This window comes from Malus sylvestris, chromosome 5 (assembly GCF_916048215.2).
Source record: "Malus sylvestris chromosome 5, drMalSylv7.2, whole genome shotgun sequence".
Taxonomy (NCBI): domain Eukaryota; kingdom Viridiplantae; phylum Streptophyta; class Magnoliopsida; order Rosales; family Rosaceae; genus Malus; species Malus sylvestris.
This window is the reverse complement of record NC_062264.1, coordinates 35383433-35402551: the sequence shown is the minus strand read 5'-3', so window position 1 is coordinate 35402551 and position 19119 is coordinate 35383433. Positions and strand designations below refer to the sequence as shown.

Here is a 19119-nt window from a genome sequence, read left to right as displayed (position 1 = left end):
ATTCATATGGCATTTGAAAAATTCAGCAGGAAAAACCCTAATCGACGAACGAAATCCCAAAATTTGAAGCTACCACGAATCGGAATCAGGAATAGAGAGACTCACCAGGCCGCCACAGCCGCCGAGGGAGATGTTGAAGTATTGGTCGTCCGTCATGGTTTCTCACAGTCGAGGCCTAGATACTTTCTATATATAATCACTCCCACCCTTTCATTTGGATCTCACACCTTTCTCTCTCTGTGGTTTCACTTATCCCACTTTTCGTCTTCATCTTCTTGCTGAAAATCCAAACATCCCCAGATTCAGGTAGCCCATATTATTTGTTTATTATCAACAACAAAATACTCCATCATTCATCATTCTTATCTGGGTCATCTCCACATTACACGTGGTTTTTGCCCACAATGACCGAGCTAGAAATTTTTTACCGGGTGGGTTAGCTTAAAGATTTAAATATTTATAAACAAAGAAAAATTTTCACCGTATCAGCTAGCTTAAGAAAATTTTCATAAGTAAGCCAAAAATTTTCGTTATTCAAACAAATTCAAACTTGTATATGTACAAGAAGCGATGAAAACAAGATGTGAGAAAAAAAACAGATGGTTTGTAAACTGTATTATATAATTAAACCGAGAGAATTCGAATTAATAACTAAATATATGATGGGCTACATTAAAAAATCAGTAAAAATTACATGTAAAATTTTATTCTCTACCGAAAGCTACCTGGGCTACAGCCCAGGGTAGCCCTTAATGTGGCTCATTCCACCATTTTTCAGGCTCTAGTTTTGTGGGTCCTGATCAGAATCTTGCGCCATTGTGTTTTGATTCAATCCGAGATTTCAAGCTCATATGTTCAAATTTTCATTTTTTGGGTTTTTATTATTTTTTAAGTTTTGAATTTTTTTTATATGGAAAACTTTGGGTGCGATCCTTAACTATGAATATTGTTTTATTGAAACCTTATTGATTTTTAATTTTTGATCAAAGTCTCTGAAATTAATGTGATAATTTATTTCTATGTACGTTACTATATTTTTTAAATTAAAAATTAGAAATTTTAGTTGTTTATATAAATGAGATTTTAAATAAAAAATCATAATTTGTGGGATTAAAAATATTAAAATATAAATATATTATTGTGTTTGTGTGTGTGTGTGTGTATAAACATGGGTACATTTATCAAAATTAACCAAAAAAATAATTGTATCAAAACATGGGTATAATCTTCAGAATCACCAAAAAAGAAAGAAAAAAAAAGATATATGTTTAATAACATTAGTAAATTTCTTTGATTAAACTTGATATGGATACATTTTAAAATCAAAGAAAAAAGAATGTACCCATATAAGTTTAAAAATGGATTAGAAAAAAATTGAATAGATTTTATATAAAAAAAAAATGGTACATTTCACATATAACAAATTGGTATATTTAAGAATGAGTACATTTTAAGATTAAAAAGTTTTGCATGAATGGGTACATATAATTAGCATGGGTACATATAATTATTATTAAAATAATTAATGATGTTATTAATACAAGGACCTTGATCAAAAATTGAAAATGAATAAGATTTTAATCAATGGAATAACAAAATGGAGGATGAGAACCTAATTTCTCATTTTATAATTTTTGTGGTGGGTTAGTTGTCCATAGAGTGAGGATCTGTGGGGAGTAATGGCTAACAGGAGTTTGGAGATGGCGTCCATTGAGGTGCAACTTCGGCTTCTGCTTCCAGCCAAAGTGAACGAGGATGACAAGTTGGTCGAATACGATGCTTTGCTTTTGGATCGGTTTTTGGATATTCTCCAAGATTTATATTGTTACACACACCCCTAATTTAAATTGTATTTTCACTAAGTTTGAGGTTATCTTGCTTTTAAAATGGTTTTTAGGTCTTAAATGGTGTGCCCAAAGGGCCCACCCCCTGTTTTGTCCCCTGGTTCCCTTTCCCTTTCTTTTATTTTTTTTCTTCTTTCTTCTGAAAAGTCTTCCTCTCTCTCTCTTCTCCTTCACTCTCCCTTACACTCTCTCGGCTCTCTCTATCTCAGCCCCTCCGAGGGCTTTTCTTACCAACAAACCACACCACCACAACAACAAAACATCATCAACATCACCCTTGTGTTCTAAAAAACGAAGAAATGACACCCCAAACCCCTCTCTTCCATTCAGGCGGTACTGTTCATCATCTTCCCCGACGAGTTTCTTGATTTTTCAACGTTGGTAAGCTTCTAAAAACCCCTGGGGATGTGTTTTAGGGTTAGATTGAAGCTTGTTTTAAGTTGTGTATACGTTTGAATCACAGAAAATAGTTCGGGAAAGCTTTTCCAAATTTTCCAGCGAGCACCGCCACTTTCCAGGCAATTTTAGGCCAAAATACGGTAAGTTGGCCGGTTTACAAGGCATCAATATCTTCGTCTCGCTGAGTACTACAACTTTCCTTTTTGTTTCACCAATTTCGTCGAGTATTGAAGAAGTTATACTCATTTGAATCTTACCTAGTTTCTGGCGACCTCCGAGGCTTTCAAGGCATTTTTTGGTCAAACCACGGCTAGTTAGACGTCATGTGAGGTACCATTTTCTTCTTCTCTTTGAGAACTACAACTTTTGTTTTGAATCACTCGATTTCGTTGATTTTTGACAAAGTTATGGCTGTTTAAGGTTGTTGTAGTTTTCTGGCCGAATCTGGCCTTCTCTTTCTTTTGAATTCTGCAACCCAAAAATCCCAAGGCCTTTGGGCCTTTCCTGCCGAGCCCACCCAAAACCCATTTCAGTTTTTATTATTTATTTTATTTATTGTTTTAATGTTAAAGGCCCTTTGGGCCATTCCTTAAGTCTTAGGCCCTTGGCATTAAGCCCACTCTTTAAAACCCCAACCTATTTATGTTAAAGTCCTAAACCTTTTTAGTTTAAAAACCTAAACTCAACCCACCTAAAAGTTTAAGCCTCAACCCTTTAACCATTCCAACCCTAAACCCTACCCGGGTCAAACCTTTTTATGGAATATTCCATCAGAGAATATTCCGTCAGGGAATATCATCTGGAGTATTCTGTTGACTTTTATGAAATTTATTCGGGACCCTTCTTAAAGTAATTCGACGTTTTGAATCTGTTTCCGACATCCGTTTTCCCAAATTCAATTGCTATTATATAGTTTTATTAATTGGACCCTTTATGTGCTTAAGGGTAATATTTGTGACGTTTTCGTGGTAGCTAGTTTGCGTGGCTTTTCGGCGGCTAAGTATCTGTGAGTGGACCCTTTCTAATATGCATGTTTTGATAGTAGAAATGCATACATGAAAAGCATGATTTAACAATTATGTTTTATGAGATGCTTTGAGATAATATGCTTACTGAGGTTAGTTTGAATTATTACTATTTTTCCTGTAACCCATGTTCTTATAGAATATCCGATGGATGACGATATGATATTTAGAACATGTTTCAAACACCTCTTTATAGTATAGATGATGGATGACTTTATACTATGAAGTTGCTTTACAATATATATATATATATTCAGTGGTTTTGTACTTACCTAGTGGTCATTTCCACTACGGGATGTAGGGATAGATTCCGGTCCGTCCTAGTCGACGGTTTGGTGTTGGCATAGGGCCTGAAATGTATTTTCCTCTGAATGTTTGCTCAGAGACGGGGAGCCGGCATGGGGCTTGGGGATTATCGGACAATTCACTAGTGATTATTATATATATAAGTTATGATTTTGGGACATTGCACGACATGCTAGGTTTCGGAAAACCTATGTTTATCATGATATATGTGTTTTCATAAAACTTGAGGGTTAGTACGTTGATAACTGTTTTATTATATATATATATATATCAACTTGGTCCACTCATGTTTGTTTTGCGCCCCTTTCAGGACTTAGAATCGAGGCATACAATCCCGACGTCCAGGCACTTCCGCATCGGCATCTTCGAGTCCTCTCGGTGTAGGATTCATCCTTTGTTTCATTCAATTTTATATTATTTTTTTAGTGTTCTAGTTAATTGTATGCTCTAAACACGTTCCTTAAATGCACTTTATTTATTCTCTTATATTTATAAGTCTTATCTATCCCTTGTTTTCAGCTTTTGCACTCAATAAATGGCTTTCGTCACCCTCGGGTGTCGGCCAACACGTGCCCATCCTGGTATTCGGGGAATATCAGGATCGGGGCGTGTCGTACATTGGGAGGATCTCAGGGAAACGGTGAGGGTGGCAGGAGATGAAGAGGACTTTGCCGGAGTTATGAAGGTGAGGGCAGGGCCGGCCCTAAGTATTTAGGGGCTTGTGCAAAATTTAGAGGGAGACCCTTCATTTTTTTTAATGCTATATTTTTTTTCAATTTTTTCATCTATAAACCTAAAATATTACAAGTTACTACAATAAAAATAAGTTGTTTGATTGGTTAGGTGTTTTTCCTTACCTTCAAAGGCAAAAACTTTTGGATGCGTTTTTGTTATCTCCTTTTTAAGTTTACAAATTTGCAAAAATTTATAATAGCAAAACAATATCACAGGGATTCGAAGCACAAGGTATATAAGGAAAAAGAGCTAAACCGCTAGCGCTAGAACCACATATATGATTGTCTTTTGCATCTAATCTATTTATATGTATAAGTATACATGTAATGAAAATTTGGGGCCTTCTGAATCGGGGGCCTTGTGCGGTGGCACCTATTGCACGCCCTCAAGGCCAGCTCTGGATGAGGGTGGCGTCTTGTGTGGAAGTGAGAATGCACGATGGTGATGGGAATGGGTGTTTAGTGGTGGGACCCTCTTAATTATTTTAATTTTTCTGTTACAAGAAAAAATCTTAATTTTTTAATTTTTAATTAATTTATCAACCCAATTGTATGAGTTAGTGGGCTCGCTGTCTGTTATATGAGCATTTAAAAGTCAAATTGATAGAGTATTTAATAAAGGTTTGACATTGCAGCGAATTAATAAGTTAAGGTATGACATTGCAATGTTTAAAACATGAGGTGTGAGATTGTGGTTCGACTCATAGTTGAAGTAGTTTTATGTAATTTATCCAAAAAAATATTAGGAAGATCATGTTCTTAATGATTTAAAGAAAGAATCCAATCAAGAACAATCGGTCTACAAAATATGGTTTAAATAGGTAGTTTCTCTAATATCACCCTTACATGTAGCCAAAACCTCGAAGAAATAATACAATAAAAGTTTAACAACTTAATTGAAATTATTTCAGTAGATGGTGCCTTGTCGAATTCGGACCTTGGTGCGCGTTAGGGGTATCAATCATGCTTGGTGTGACCCGGCTAAATATACCTGTCAAGTACAGTACTCTGGTTTATTTATGACTACCTGATATTATTGTTTTTTCATTCTTCCACAAATGTGTTAATTCCATCTCTTTCAAAGAAGAGATCAACCCGTGTACTGATGAAGAAAGAAACCAACGAGAAAGTAGAGAGGCACAAGTAGGTGGGTATTGTGACTTGCGCAGAAAGAAAGGAGAAGGTCATTGTTCTAAATGCAAGTTATATTCTAACCAAAATTAATAGAAAATCATTGCCGTCCGAAATATTAAATCAGTAAGTCAAAAGTCTTTCTTTGAATTTTGAATGAAAACGGGAAGTCTTCCGGTAATTGTAAAAAAAAATTATGTAGTTCCAAAGTGTTTACTAAACTCACACACCTCTTAATTGTGTTTTTTTGAAGCCAAGTTTTTCATTGTCTTTTGGTCATTCATGGCTACATGTGTGATGATGAAGAACTCAATTTTCTTGATCATTTTTGCATGCTTGTGGACTTGTCATGATGCAAGGGACACATTGGCACCGGGGGACACTCTTGATTCCTCGAGTTCCTTAGAATCTGCATCGGCAAAGTTCACCTTGTCTTTCGTTGATCAACGGAATTCCAACTTCAAATATTTAGCCATCCGTCGCAATAAATACAACCCAAACAAAGCTTGGATTGGCAACAGAAACAGACCTATTTCATCATCTTCATCTCCACTTCTTACCTTGGATTCTAATTACACATTGAAGATTACTCAAACGGGTGAAGACCCAATTGTCATTTGCTCTGCTCCACAAACTAGTAATAGTACTAGTAGCGGTGTTGTGGCTACCCTTTTGGATTCCGGCAATCTTGAATTACAAGAAATGAATGGATCGAGGGTTTTTTGGCAAAGTTTTGATTATCCAGGAGACACATTTTTACCGGGTATGAAGTTAGGTGTCAACCATAGTGATGGCCACATCTGGTCACTTGTATCATATGTAGATACCTACAACCCGGCTCTGGGGCCTTTCAGTCTTGTTTGGGACCCGAATGAACATGAACTAAAAATCAATAAAAGCGGGGTGGTTTATTGGACTAGTGGAGTCTTGAGATCAGATGGAACATTTGAATTTATTTTGCCTAATGTGTCCAAGCAGAGGTACAATTTTAGCATTGTATCTAACGAAAATTATGGCTACCTCACTTACACTGCTGTAGGTGATCAGAGTCTTCAACCAGAATGGGTGCTATACAGCAGTGGGATACTTCAGGAATATGAAGGACAGATGAATATTGTACAAGCACAGAACTGTGATGGCTATGACACCGATGGAGGGTGCGTCCGAAGGTTCCAATCAACGAAATCCTCTGGCACAAAAATTGGTAATCATACAAGTCCAATTTCATACCACCTGATATAGATTCATCCAAAAATTGAAGACAATTAATGCATACATGCATACATGTGCGTGTGTGTTACACTGATTGCATATGTTGGTAGCTAATTGTTTATGATGCAGCAGATAAATGGGTTTGGATTGGCACTTCTATAGCTGCTGCTCTAGTGCTTTGCACCGCGTACTATCTACTCCGACGAAGAAGATCAGCCCTTCCATCAGCTGGTATATTTCTTTAAATCATGTGCACCAGTAAGACAGGATTATTATTCACATCTTTGACTATTGTTGTCTCCATTGAAACTTTAATTTCTGATAATTGATCTGTAAAGGTGAGAACCGGACAGAGATTGAGAACGAAATGCTTATCTTCATGAAATCTAATTGACCTACTGATGATGTTAATGGTCTCCGAAATGATGGAAATATAGGACATCATGATTTAAGCGTTTTTAGCTATTCATCCATCTTGGCTGCCACAAGCAACTTTGCTGAAGAAAACAAGCTAGGAGAAGGAGGGTTTGGACCGGTTTATAAGGTAACATTTAAAAAAAACAAAAATTTCTGTTTCTAATTCAAATGCTGTAGGAAAAAAAAAAAAAGGAATTAGCTTCATTTGCCTAAAGATGACAGCAAAAACATGATATGGATTATCAATTCAGGGGAAATTGGCGATGGGACAAGAAATAGCTGTGAAGAGGCTTTCGAAATGTTCAGGGCAAGGAACATCAGAATTCAAGAATGAACTGATACTTATATATGAACTCCAACATACAAACCTGGTTCAGCTTTTCGGATTTTGCATTCATGGCGAAGAGATGATGTTGATATATGAGTATCTGCAGAACAAAAGTTTGGACCACTTTTTATTTGGTGAGGAACCAAGATACTTGATTTCATTTGTTAAATTTGATATCTGTCTTTTATTTTACTGTCAAAGTTCATAGATTACTACTATTAATTAATATTAGTCCTACTTAACTCTACATATTGGACAGATCCAATCAGAGGTCTACTACTAGATTGGAAGAAGCGTTTTAGCATTCTCGAAGGAATTGCTTAAGGGTTGCTTTACCTGCACAAATACTCAAGAAAGAAAGTAATTCATAGAGATTTAAAAGCTAGTAACATACTGTTTGGATTAAAACTTGATTTTTGGCCCAAGGATGGAGTCGGTCCAAAAGGAGGCCTGGAGGAATAGAAGATCAAGGCCCGGCTGAAACTTAGGAAAGCAGGAAAGGGCATTTTCTGACTTGATACAATTCATAAGGGCCACTTGCCTACCTACCCAAGGACCAAGTGGTGTAGACTGATCAGACTGCACAGCCCATAAAGTACTTTATGGTGGCATTACATGTAATAAAGCTGATGAGTCATCACCCTCAGACCGCATTCGGGCAAAGCTGTCGCTACAGGAGCCAAACCGAGTCGTCTATAAAAGGAGGAAGAGAAGACAGGAATAAAGACACTCAATCAAACAAACAAAAGCACAAACTCTGCTCAAAAAGCCAGATTTGCCTTTCAAAACGAAGCTGTAGTCAGCCCAAGCCTTCATCCCATTCGGAACAAGCCTTCATCCCTCGCGGGATAATCTTTTCTCCCAACCTCTGTAATAGCTCTGCTACCTTGTTCGAACTTGTTGTAGTATCGATTCACCTTTTGTATTCTCCTTTCCCCCTCTCCCCCTCTAAGCTTTCAGACCTTTGACAAAACTACAAAGATAGGGACCTGCAAGACGATCAGCCTTAATTGATAAGGTTTAATCTTGCCCGACCTGCTTTGCTCTGTCTTTGTCTTGTCTTTCTTTAAAATCTAGCAATATGTTGTATACTTCCAGTTATATGCAAGTTGTTTCTAGCAAAATCACGATGACAAAGCTTTCTCAGTACTTGGATCCGATTTGAATATATCTTCAGTGTTTAAATCAGATCCAAGTCCTAAGCCCTCGGGCATGTAAATCTGATTAGTTTAAAAGTCCTTGGCCTCAAGGCATAAAAAAGAACTTTATGTGGACTCAACCCATCCACGACAATCCTTGATAAACGAGAAGTCCGAAGTTACTTGGGGCGCAAGTAATCGACCTACCTCTTGGTTTTGTTTCTATTATATCATGATTTCCATAGAACGCTTGAGCATGAAATGGATTCTGATGGAAAGCCTCAAGGCCTACACCTAAGGCCCCACAAAGGCATCCATTTGGATTCATTCCGTTCTGCGATCTAAAGAGTCTAAGTATAAGAATGAACTCTGATGGGAAGCCTCAAGGCCTACACCTAAGGCCCCACAAAGGCACCTATTTGGGTTCATTCTACTTCTTGGATTCGGGTAATCAGAAGTATAATAGTTAGAAAACTCCTACAATCGCAAGAATAAATATGATGTGTTCGAGCACTGGTTTAGTTATTTATGGGAAGCCTCAAGGCCTAAACCTAAGGCCCCACAAAGGCACCTGTTATAACTAACACGGTTTCTTGGATACATACATATATACAACTAAAGCACGACAACCATTCTACATCTGCCATGCTAAAGATGGCAGTGGCACGCCTGAGCACTTAAATGTTAACCTTGATTGTGAGCCTCAAAGCCTACACCTAAGGCCCCACAAAGGCACCTCTCAAAGTTAATGCTGTCCTTCTCTTTCAGCCTTGCCCGAAGAGCCTTGCCTGAAGAGTCTTGCCCGACGAGACTTGCCCGACAAGTCTTGCCCGACAAAGCCCGACCGCGAAGTAGAAGCCCGACAGCAGGCTCAACCGGTGCCGACCTCCCAGGGGAGCTGTGTGCTCGTTGGCCAGGAAAGCATCCCCGACGGAAATTCCTGCCACGAACATAGTTTTGGCACTCCCGGTGGGATCTCTAATCAGAAGATAGAGAAACAGATATGCCAGAAGACTTATAGACCACGTTGTTTCAAATGCTGCAACGATTGGAGAAAGCCTCCACAGGCTCTAGAAGTGATATAGATGTGGTTCCTCCCAAAGGAAAAAGACGTAAAAACAGCCAGCCAGACGAGATGGTCGTAATCAACCCTGCATTTCCCTTCTTAGAGGCCCCTATAAATATGCTCAATATGACATGGGCGGAGAAAGGAAAAGGGAAGATTACAAGGGAAGAAGAAGAAAGACTGGCCGAAAAACCTACAGAGAGAATAATCAAACTGCCTGAGTATCCAAAGGCTGCCATAATCAAGGGGATGGTTATGTGTAGTAAATGCCAGTGTGAATGTGAGCTCGAGATTCCCTCGGCTGGAGTCCTCATTGATCACGAGTTAATCAGGAGGAAAGAAGAAGATACAAGAAGAGAAGCCCGCGAAAAGATTAAGCAGGCAACAAAGAAGGATACTTCCCGAAGTGTTTTTCAACGCTTAGGAGGTGATTCCCAACCCAAGGCTTTGTCAGAAGTGTTTCGAAACCATGAAGCTTCTGACGAGGCAGAAAAAATGGAGGCTAAAATCCAGAGAGGTGCAGATCATCTTCAGAATGGCCAGATGGGGGGGGAAGTCAAGAGAACTGATGGGATAGCTAATCCCGGCAGAAAAGGGAATCCTGCACATCTTGGGCGAAAATGGTATATAGTCGGAAAGGATGGACAACCCACCAAACCGATGGGAGCCTCAATGGTCAGGAGGGTTCAAAGGCAGCACAAAGCCTACATGAATTCTTTGAAGACCCCCACTACCTCTGAAGCCTCAAAAAATCAAAAGTTGGAAAGAGCAACATCTGGAGGTAGTAGCCAGCTCCGTTGGCGAAGTAAAAAGGAGGTAGAGAAAGCCAATAGCAAAGCAGAGGGTGTGGGGGATCATGTGCCGCAGAGCCAACATCCTGGGAAGTATAGGATATTGAGAAGAGCTCAAGAAGATCTGATCATGGTATCAACTCCTGGGTGGAAGCCGGAGCCTATTCACATGGGAACTGTTGCATCTGAAAGAAGACCACTTTCTCTGCCATTCGTGGATCCCTTTGGTGAAGTTCCAAAACAAACGCTGTACGAGGGCATGGATCAACCACAACAGGAAGGGATACCAGAACCACTACTTCCAGCCGATGCGATGGCCTGGTTAGATGAATTCATGGACCAAATTGGGAGCAAGAAGGAGGATGTACTCGAGCCCAGTAATTTCCACATCAACATGGCGTATGTATTATCCGCCACGTTTGGTGCCAGACCTGATCAGCCTGCTACTATGGAGGGTGATTACTTAACAACGGAGCCAATGATGGCACAAGTCAATGTGGAGATAGCTGAAGAACAAGTCTCGGGCAAGGCTGAACCCTCAGAAGTATCCAAGGGTGGTCTTCTAAGGATTTACACAGACGAGATGGTGTTCAGCCGCCCGAGTATTTCGTTGGCCAACCATCTGAAGCCTATATATGTTTCAGCTCACTTGGAAGGTGTACCCTTCAAAAGAATTTTAATTGATGGAGGAGCAGCTGTTAACGTGTTACCGGCCAAGCAGATGAGAAAGATTGGGAGAGGTACGGAAGATCTTATTCCCACGGACCTTACGGTCTCTAGCTTCTCAGGTGCTATCACTAAGACTCATGGGATATTACCTTTGGAGGTGGACTTGGGATCCAAAAAGATAATGCTGGCATTCTTTGTGGTGGACTGCACCTCCACTTACGGAGCCTTACTCGGAAGAGATTGGATCCACCAAAGTTTAGCCATACATTCCACTCTTCATCAACAAGTAGCTGTATATCATGAGGCAGGTACTGAAGGACCAAGCTTTTGGGAAATAGTAGAGGCCGAATCACGGCCGTTCCTCCCCTCAGCCAATGTTGCGGAAGCAAGTTTCTACAATCCCAACGTAGGAATCTTGAAATGTTCAGGAGCTGATAAGAACGGCCGCCCTACCAAGGTGACGGCCCAAAAGCTTTTGGAACAAGGAATGCTCCTTACTAAGGAGGAGTGGGATAAACCTTGTCTCATACCAAATTCCCTACACCATCAATGACTGAACAAAAGAAGAAAGATCAGGTCATGGCAGTTAGATCCCTGATTAAAAGACTGCTGGTATATGGGAAGGGAAGAAGACAAGAAAGGGAGCAGGAATAGCAAGAATGGCAGGAAGAAGCTTCAACCAGCCAGCATGGAAATTGAGAGGAATCTTGCAAAGAGGAATTGGATAGGGCCATTCAAATGGCTGAATGCATATATGATCTAGACGAGCCAGACAACTTGCCCGAGAGCCAGAGTTGGTCGAATTTTTATGTGCAGAACCTGATAAGCCATCACCAGAAGTTCAGGATCCTTTGGAAGTTATTGATCTAGGCACGGAGGAGGATCCAAGACCAATACAAATCAGTGGTTTATTGGGAATTGTTGATCGGGCAATGATCATTTGTCTTTTGCAAGAATTCAACGATTGTTTTGCTTGGCATTATGCCGAGATGCCAGGGTTAGATCCAGCCTTGGTGGAACATAGAATGCCCATCAAGGAAGGATATAAGCCTGTTAAGCAAGCACCACGGAGGATGTCGAAGGAGATAGAAGAAAAGGTCAAAGAAGAGATCGAAAGGCTGGTAAAAGCTGGCTTTATCAGACCGGCCAAATACGTGGAATGGCTAGCCAACATTGTACCCGTTTTAAAAGCTATAACAAAAGCAGTACGATGTTGTGTTGACTATAGAAACATTAATAGTGCTACGCCAAAAGATGAATATCCCATGCCCATGGCTAATTTATCCATAGATGCAGTAGCAAAGCATAAAGTTTTATCTTTTATGGATGGAAATGCCAGATATAATTAGATAAAGATGGCTCCAGATGATATTCATAAAACAGCTTTTAGGTGTCCTGGTCATGTGAGGGCATATGAGTATCTGGTCATGCCCTTCGGGCTCAAGAATGCTGGCGCAACATATCAAAGGGCAATGAATGCCATTTTTCATGATCTAATTGGCCAGAGCATAGAGGTATATATCGACGACATCGTGGTGAAATCTAAAACAGAAGAGCAGCATCTAGTAGATCTCAGGCAAGCATTGATAAGGATGCGGATCCACAAATTGAAGATGAATCCAAAGAAGTGCGTATTTGGAGTAAGAGCGGGCAACTTCTTGGGATTCTTGGTGCATCAGAGAGGTGTGGAAGTGGACAAGAACAAGTCTCGGGCAATATTGGAGTCACCTCCACCCACCAACAAAGTACAGCTTCAAAGGCTACTAGGCAAAATCAACTTCTTGAGGAGATTCATTGCCAATTTAGCGGGCAAAATCCAACCGCTAACTCCTCTACTAAGATTGAAAGATAAAGAGAATTTCGAGTGGGGGCCGACCCACCAGCAGGCATTTGACAGCATCAAGGCCTACCTAACTTCTCCACCAGTGTTGGTACCACCTCAAAGGGGAAAGCCATTGAAGCTGTATATTTCTGCTTCGGAAAAATCAATTGGGAGTTTGCTAGCCCAAAATAATGAAGGTGGAAATGAGCAGGCCGTATACTACCTCAGCAGAATTTTGACCGAGGTAGAAACAAGATATTTTCCGGTGGAGAGATTGTGTTTGGCTCTATATTTTACTGCCAACAAGCTAAGGCATTATATGTTACCTTGTCACGTGCACATCATCGCCAAAATAGATGTGATAAAGTATATGTTGTCAAAGCCTATGCTAGCAGGAAGAATTGGGAAGTGGATTCTAGCACTATCAAAATTCAGTTTTCAATATGTACCCCAAAGGGCAGTCAAAGGCCAGGCAATTGCTGACTTGCTGACCGAACATCAGGAACCTCAAAGTGAGGTAATCAATATCCCGGGAAGTTTGGAGGTTACTAGCGTTTGGATCCCACCAAGAAGTGATGTTTCGGGCAAAGAAGATTGGATCCAGCAAGAGATAAGAAGAGTAACGGGCCTCTGGATTACTCATTGGAAGTTGTATTTCGATGGATCCCACACTCAGAAGGCTGCATGGGCTGGGATTGTGATTATAAATCCTCAAGGGGTTTATCATTATTACTCATTCCTGCTCGATTACCAAGAAAATACTAATAATCGGGCAGAGTATGAGGCCTTGATTATTGGTCTAGAAATCCTGTTGGATTTGGGGGCAGCAGAAGTAGAAGTCTTTGGTGATTCAGAGTTGGTAATAAACCAGCTAAATGGCAAGTTCAAGTGCAGACATATCACTATGGCGGGGTACTATATGGCAGCAACACAATTGTTGAGTTTCTGTGAGTCTGAGATATCAGTTAATCATATTCCTAGGGGGTCTAACTTAGCAGCCAATGAAATGGCGCAACTAGCCTCAGGAGTGCCAATACAGGAAAGAAAGTATGGAATAGATGTCGAGATCCAAACAAGAAACCTTCCTTCCATCTTAGACAGGGGATTTAGTTTGGATGTAATGGTTCTAGAAACCAAGATGGAAGATTGGAGGGCACCCATCATTCATCATTTGAAGGATCCCTCTTCACCTACAAGTAAGAAGAATAGGCAGCAAGCAACCAAATATGTCTTATGGGCGAAGAACCTGCTAAGAAAAACCCCAGATGGATTACTACTAAAATGCTTAGGCCAAGAAGAATCCATGAGAGTGATGGCCGAAGTACATGAGGGAATATGTGGAGCACATTAAGCAGGGACAAAGATGAGATGGCTACTCAGAAGGTACGGTTATTTCTGGCCCGATATGGAAAAGGATTACAAGTCTTATGCCCGCGGTTGTGAAGAATGTCAGAGGCATGGACCTCTCCAACACGTGCCTTCAGTGCCTTTGAATCCAGTGGTCAAGCCTTGGCCGTTCCGAGGATGGGCGATGGACTTCATCAGGCAAATTTATCCAGCTTCTAGTAAAGGGCATACTTTTATAATTGTAGCAACGGATTACTTCACCAAGTGGGTGGAAGCATCAGCAGTAAAATCCATAACTTCCGCCGTAGTCAAGAATTTTATCGAGACCAAGATCCTGCACAGATATGGGGTGCCCGAGACTATAGTAACAGACCATGGGCCATCTTTTATTTCAAAAGAAGTCGAGGAGTTTGCAAGCAAGTACAAGATAAAGATGATCCAATCCAGTCCGTACTACCTTCAGTCAAATGGGCAGGCCGAAGCTAGCAACAAGATCCTGGTCAACATTATTAAAAGAATGGTGATAGATAGTCCAGAAAAATGGGACGAGATGCTGGGGAATACGTTGTAGGCATACAGGACTTCCAAAAGAGCGGGAACAGGCACAACTCCTTATGCCTTGACGTTCGGGCAAGATGCAGTGCTCCCCATGGAGATCAACGTTAGTTCCGTAAGAATTCAAAACCAATTTGGGTTACATAGTGCAGAATATATCGAAGCCATGTGTCAAGGTATTGAAGACCTGGATGCAGCCCGAATTGAAGCCTTGAACCAGATCAAGAAGGAAAGATAGCTGTTGCCCGAGCTTATAACAAGAAGGTGAAGGTAAAGTCTTTCAAAGAGGGAGATGTAGTATGGAAAACAGTCCTCCCGCTGGGAGCTCAGCTTCGGGGTTTTGGAAAGTGGAGCCCGACATGGGAAGGTCCTTTCATTATTAGTCGAGTTTTGAATAAAGGAGGATACTACCTAGCGGACCTCGAAGGAAATGGGCAGAAACATCCCATTAATGTTAGATTCTTAAAAAAATATTGTCCTACATTATGGGATGTTAGGGATTGTTACATTGAAGAGGGGGCAGAGTGAAACAGGCTTCGGGAGTCTCATATGCAGTGTTTTTGTTCATCAAACATTCAAAGAAGGCAGAAAGACAGAAATTGCTAAAATAGTATTTATTTCATGTCGACAAATTGATGAAATTTACAGAATTTCAATCCTATGTATTACATTTGATTCTCTCTGAATATGGTGGTGTCTTCAGCTGGTTTCCCGATGTCTTCAGGGATGGAACCCAATCGGGTGATCGGGTTGTGCGGCCAACATGCGCTTGGTAGAGGATCCTCCGACGGGGCTGTCACCATATGTGATGGTGAAGCCCGACTTATCGCCGCAGCTTGCGGGAAGACAAACCATCAAGAGGAAGCCGCCTAACCAAGGGTGTTGGAGATAGAGGGGTGGTTGACCAAGGGTGTTGGAGATAGCAGTCATCAGGTGAAACCTCATTTTCTCGCGAAAGGGGAGTTTTAGGAAACTCCACTCAAAACCTGAGGAACCCATTTCTCAGTTTCTAAGAGGAGACAAGAACGCTCAAGATGGATGGAAGTTGAAGGCCAGAGCTAAAGGGGATTTGGTAGTTTGATAGGAGAAGTCCCGAGCTAGATTTTATAGGGCCCAAAGGACAGTTCAAGGGTCGTGAGAAGAGCAAAGGGCACCGGAAGCATAAATTCCCAAGGACGGATATGCATGCATGCGGGTATTCAATCAATGTCGACGCCTGGGATTCCAACCTTCACATTAATTGAAGGGGGCACTGTTTGGATTAAAACTTGATTTTTGGCCCAAGGATGGAGTCGGCCCAAAAGGAGGCCTGGAGGAATAGAAGATCAAGGCCCGGCCGAAACTTAGGAAAACAGGAAAGGGCTTTTTCTGACTTGATACAATTCATAAGGGCCACTTGCCTACCTACCCAAGGACCAAGTGGTGTAGACTGATCAGACTGCACAGCCCATAAAGTACTTTATGGTGGCATTACATGTAATAAAGCTGATGAGTCATCACCCTCAGACCGCATTCAGGCAAAGCTGTCGCTACAGGAGCCAAACCGAGTCGTCTATAAAAGGAGGAAGAGAAGACAGGAATAAAGACACTCAATCAAACAAACAAAAGCACAAACTCTGCTAAAAAAGCCAGATTTGCCTTTCAAAACGAAGCTGTAGTCAGCCCAAGCCTTCATCCCATTCGGGACAAGCCTTCATCCCCCGCGGGATAATCTTTTCTCCCAACCTCTGTAATAGCTCTGCTACCTTGTTCGAACTTGTTGTAGTATTGATTCACCTTTTATATTCTCCTTTCCCCCTCTCCCCCTCTAAGCTTTCAGACCTTTGACAAAACTACAAAGATAGGGACCTGCAAGACGATCAGCCTTAATTGATAAGGTTTAATCTTGCCCGACCTGCTTTGCTCTGTCTTTGTCTTGTCTTTCTTTAAAATCTAGCAATATGTTGTATACTTCCAGTTATATGCAAGTTGTTTCTAGCAAAATCACGATGACAAAGTTTTCTCAGTACTTGGATCCGATTTGAATATATCTTCAGTATTTAAATCAGATCCAAGTCCTAAGCCCTCGGGCATGTAAAAAATGATTAGTTTAAAAGTCCTTGGCCTCAAGGCATAAAAAAGAACTTTATGTGGACTCAACCCATCCACGACAATCCTTGATAAACGAGAAGTCCGAAGTTACTTGGGGCGCAAGTAATCGACCTACCTCTTGGTTTTGTTTCTATTATATCATGATTTCCATAGAACGCTTGAGCATGGAATGGATTCTGATGGAAAGCCTCAAGGCCTACACCTAAGGCCCCACAAAGGCATCCATTTGGATTCATTCCGTTCTGCGATCTAAAGAGTCTAAGTATAAGAATGAACTCTGATGGGAAGCCTCAAGGCCTACACCTAAGGCCCCACAAAGGCACCTATTTGGGTTCATTCTACTTCTTGGATTCGGGTAATCAGAAGTATAATAGTTAGAAAACTCCTACAATCGCAAGAATAAATATGATGTGTTCGAGCACTGGTTTAGTTATTTATGGGAAGCCTCAAGGCCTAAACCTAAGGCCCCACAAAGGCACTTGTTATAACTAACACGGTTTCTTGGATACATACATATATACAACTAAAGCACGACAACCATTCTACATCTGCCATGCTAAAGATGGCAGTGGCACGCCTGAGCACTTAAATGTTAACCTTGATTGTGAGCCTCAAGGCCTACACCTAAGGCCCCACAAAGGCACCTCTCAAAGTTAATGTTGTCCTTCTCTTTCAGCCTTGCCCGAAGAGCCTTACCCGAAGAGTCTTGCCCGACGAGACTTGCCCGACAAGTCTTGCCCGAGAAAGCCCGACCGCGAAGTAGAAGCCTGACAGCAGCCTCAACCGGCGCCGACCTCCCAGGGGAGCTGTGTGCTCGTTGGCCAGGAAAGCATCCCCGGCGGAAATTCCTGCCACGAACACATACTACTTGATGAAAACATGAACCCAAAAATTTCAGATTTTGGTCTGGCAAGGATTTGCACCCAAAATGAATTGGAAGCAAACACTAGCAAGATTGTCGGGACACGGTAAGTATTTCGGCATCACATTGACATGGTCTTCCCCTTTTGATTGCTAAACACGCATTTTTACAGATAAGTATACTTACTATTTTTTCTTTTTCCATTTGGTGCAGTGGTTACATGCCTCCAGAGTCCATGGAGGGAATGTGTTCAGAGCATACAACTAATTAGAAATAATAGGGAAGAATCACTATAAAAAGATATGAATAAGGGAATGATACCTACACTGAGAAGATTCAAGGATACCTATATCAACACGCCATGATGCCAGGATCATGTGCCTCGATCCTAACTCCTGAGGAGGCGCAAAAATTGAAAATGTGAGTGGACCAAAGTTTATATTAATAATACTAATAATAGGAAAACATTTTATTTATGAATATAATAACCCCTTGTTTTGAAAACATATATAATACTACATATAAATTTTATGAAAAACCCTAGCATGCCATGAAAATCCATTTAGAAGGTAGATATGTAAAATCCAATATTTGATAATGAAAATGTTGTCGCCCGAAGGCAAATCTGTAAATCTTGTCAGTGAAACTAAGGCTATCATAGTTGCCCGAAGGTAGTACTTGTCCATCACCCGAAGGTGAAGCTAAATAACTTGTCTATCACCCGAAGGTGAAGCTGTATGAAATAGCATAACATCCATACCGACACTAGCCATGGCTAGTGAAGTTATCTGACACTGCTTTCGACAGTGAACTGGGGGTATATAATATATCTCTTACTCCTCCTCATCATCTGTGACCTATGGCCATACACATCTATACCCGTGGTGTGCGGATGTGCCGTATGATAACCCACTAGATAAGTACCAAAAACATATCTCAAAACTCATATCAAACCCGGAGCTCACTAGCTCAAAGTCTCATCTCATAAATCCAAGATAAATTGTATTAATGAAATCCATAAAATAATTCATGTTCGTAAAACCGTAATATAAATCGTATTCGAAAACCATAGAAATCCATATATGCAAATCCAATAATTCAATACCTAATAAAACATAATTTCGATAAATCAAACTATTTCGTAAACCATAATTATAAAAGTCCATAAAGCATATTATAAATCATATTCAAATCATGAAATATGGAATGCATGCTAGGCTAATATTTTATAACAATATATAAGTTTAGAAGGGGTCCACTCACAAGTTTTCCATTGCCCGAAAGCTGCTCGAACCAACAAGCATGAGGTCAATTCCACCAATGCACCTAAACACAATTAAAGGTCGTTTAATAAAACTCTATGAAAATGTTAGAATTTTGG

The 19119-nt window shown here is 40.6% G+C and overlaps 2 protein-coding genes across 2 annotated transcripts; both read left to right on the top strand.

The window, feature by feature from the left end:
- The first annotated feature begins 1679 nt into the window (after positions 1 to 1679).
- LOC126622827 (phosphoenolpyruvate carboxylase, housekeeping isozyme) lies at positions 1680 to 4289 on the top strand. The gene is made up of 2 exons (XM_050291532.1): positions 1680 to 1821; positions 4192 to 4289. The coding sequence occupies exons 1-2, from the start codon at positions 1680 to 1682 to the stop codon at positions 4287 to 4289; spliced, it is 240 nt and encodes a 79-aa protein (XP_050147489.1).
- Positions 4290 to 5721: 1432 nt separating this feature from the next.
- On the top strand, positions 5722 to 7796 carry LOC126624541 (G-type lectin S-receptor-like serine/threonine-protein kinase CES101). The gene is made up of 5 exons (XM_050293620.1): positions 5722 to 6643; positions 6784 to 6882; positions 6990 to 7195; positions 7320 to 7530; positions 7656 to 7796. Exons 1-3 carry the CDS (start codon positions 5722 to 5724, stop codon positions 7043 to 7045), a joined length of 1077 nt encoding a protein of 358 aa, XP_050149577.1. The 3' UTR covers positions 7046 to 7195; positions 7320 to 7530; positions 7656 to 7796.
- The last annotated feature ends 11323 nt before the right edge of the window (positions 7797 to 19119 follow it).

Excerpts from the sequence above, each read along its gene's own strand:
- LOC126622827 (XM_050291532.1), top strand. The coding sequence starts at position 1,680 with ATGGCTAACAGGAGTTTGGAGATGGCGTCCATTGAGGTGCAACTTCGG. Across the intron at positions 1,822-4,191 it reads GGATATTCTCCAAGATTTAT|ATTGGGAGGATCTCAGGGAA; the intron begins ATTGTTACACAC and ends GGCGTGTCGTAC.
- LOC126624541 (XM_050293620.1), top strand. The coding sequence starts at position 5,722 with ATGGCTACATGTGTGATGATGAAGAACTCAATTTTCTTGATCATTTTT. Across the intron at positions 6,644-6,783 it reads ATCCTCTGGCACAAAAATTG|ATAAATGGGTTTGGATTGGC; the intron begins GTAATCATACAA and ends ATGATGCAGCAG. Across the intron at positions 6,883-6,989 it reads ATCAGCCCTTCCATCAGCTG|GTGAGAACCGGACAGAGATT; the intron begins GTATATTTCTTT and ends TGATCTGTAAAG.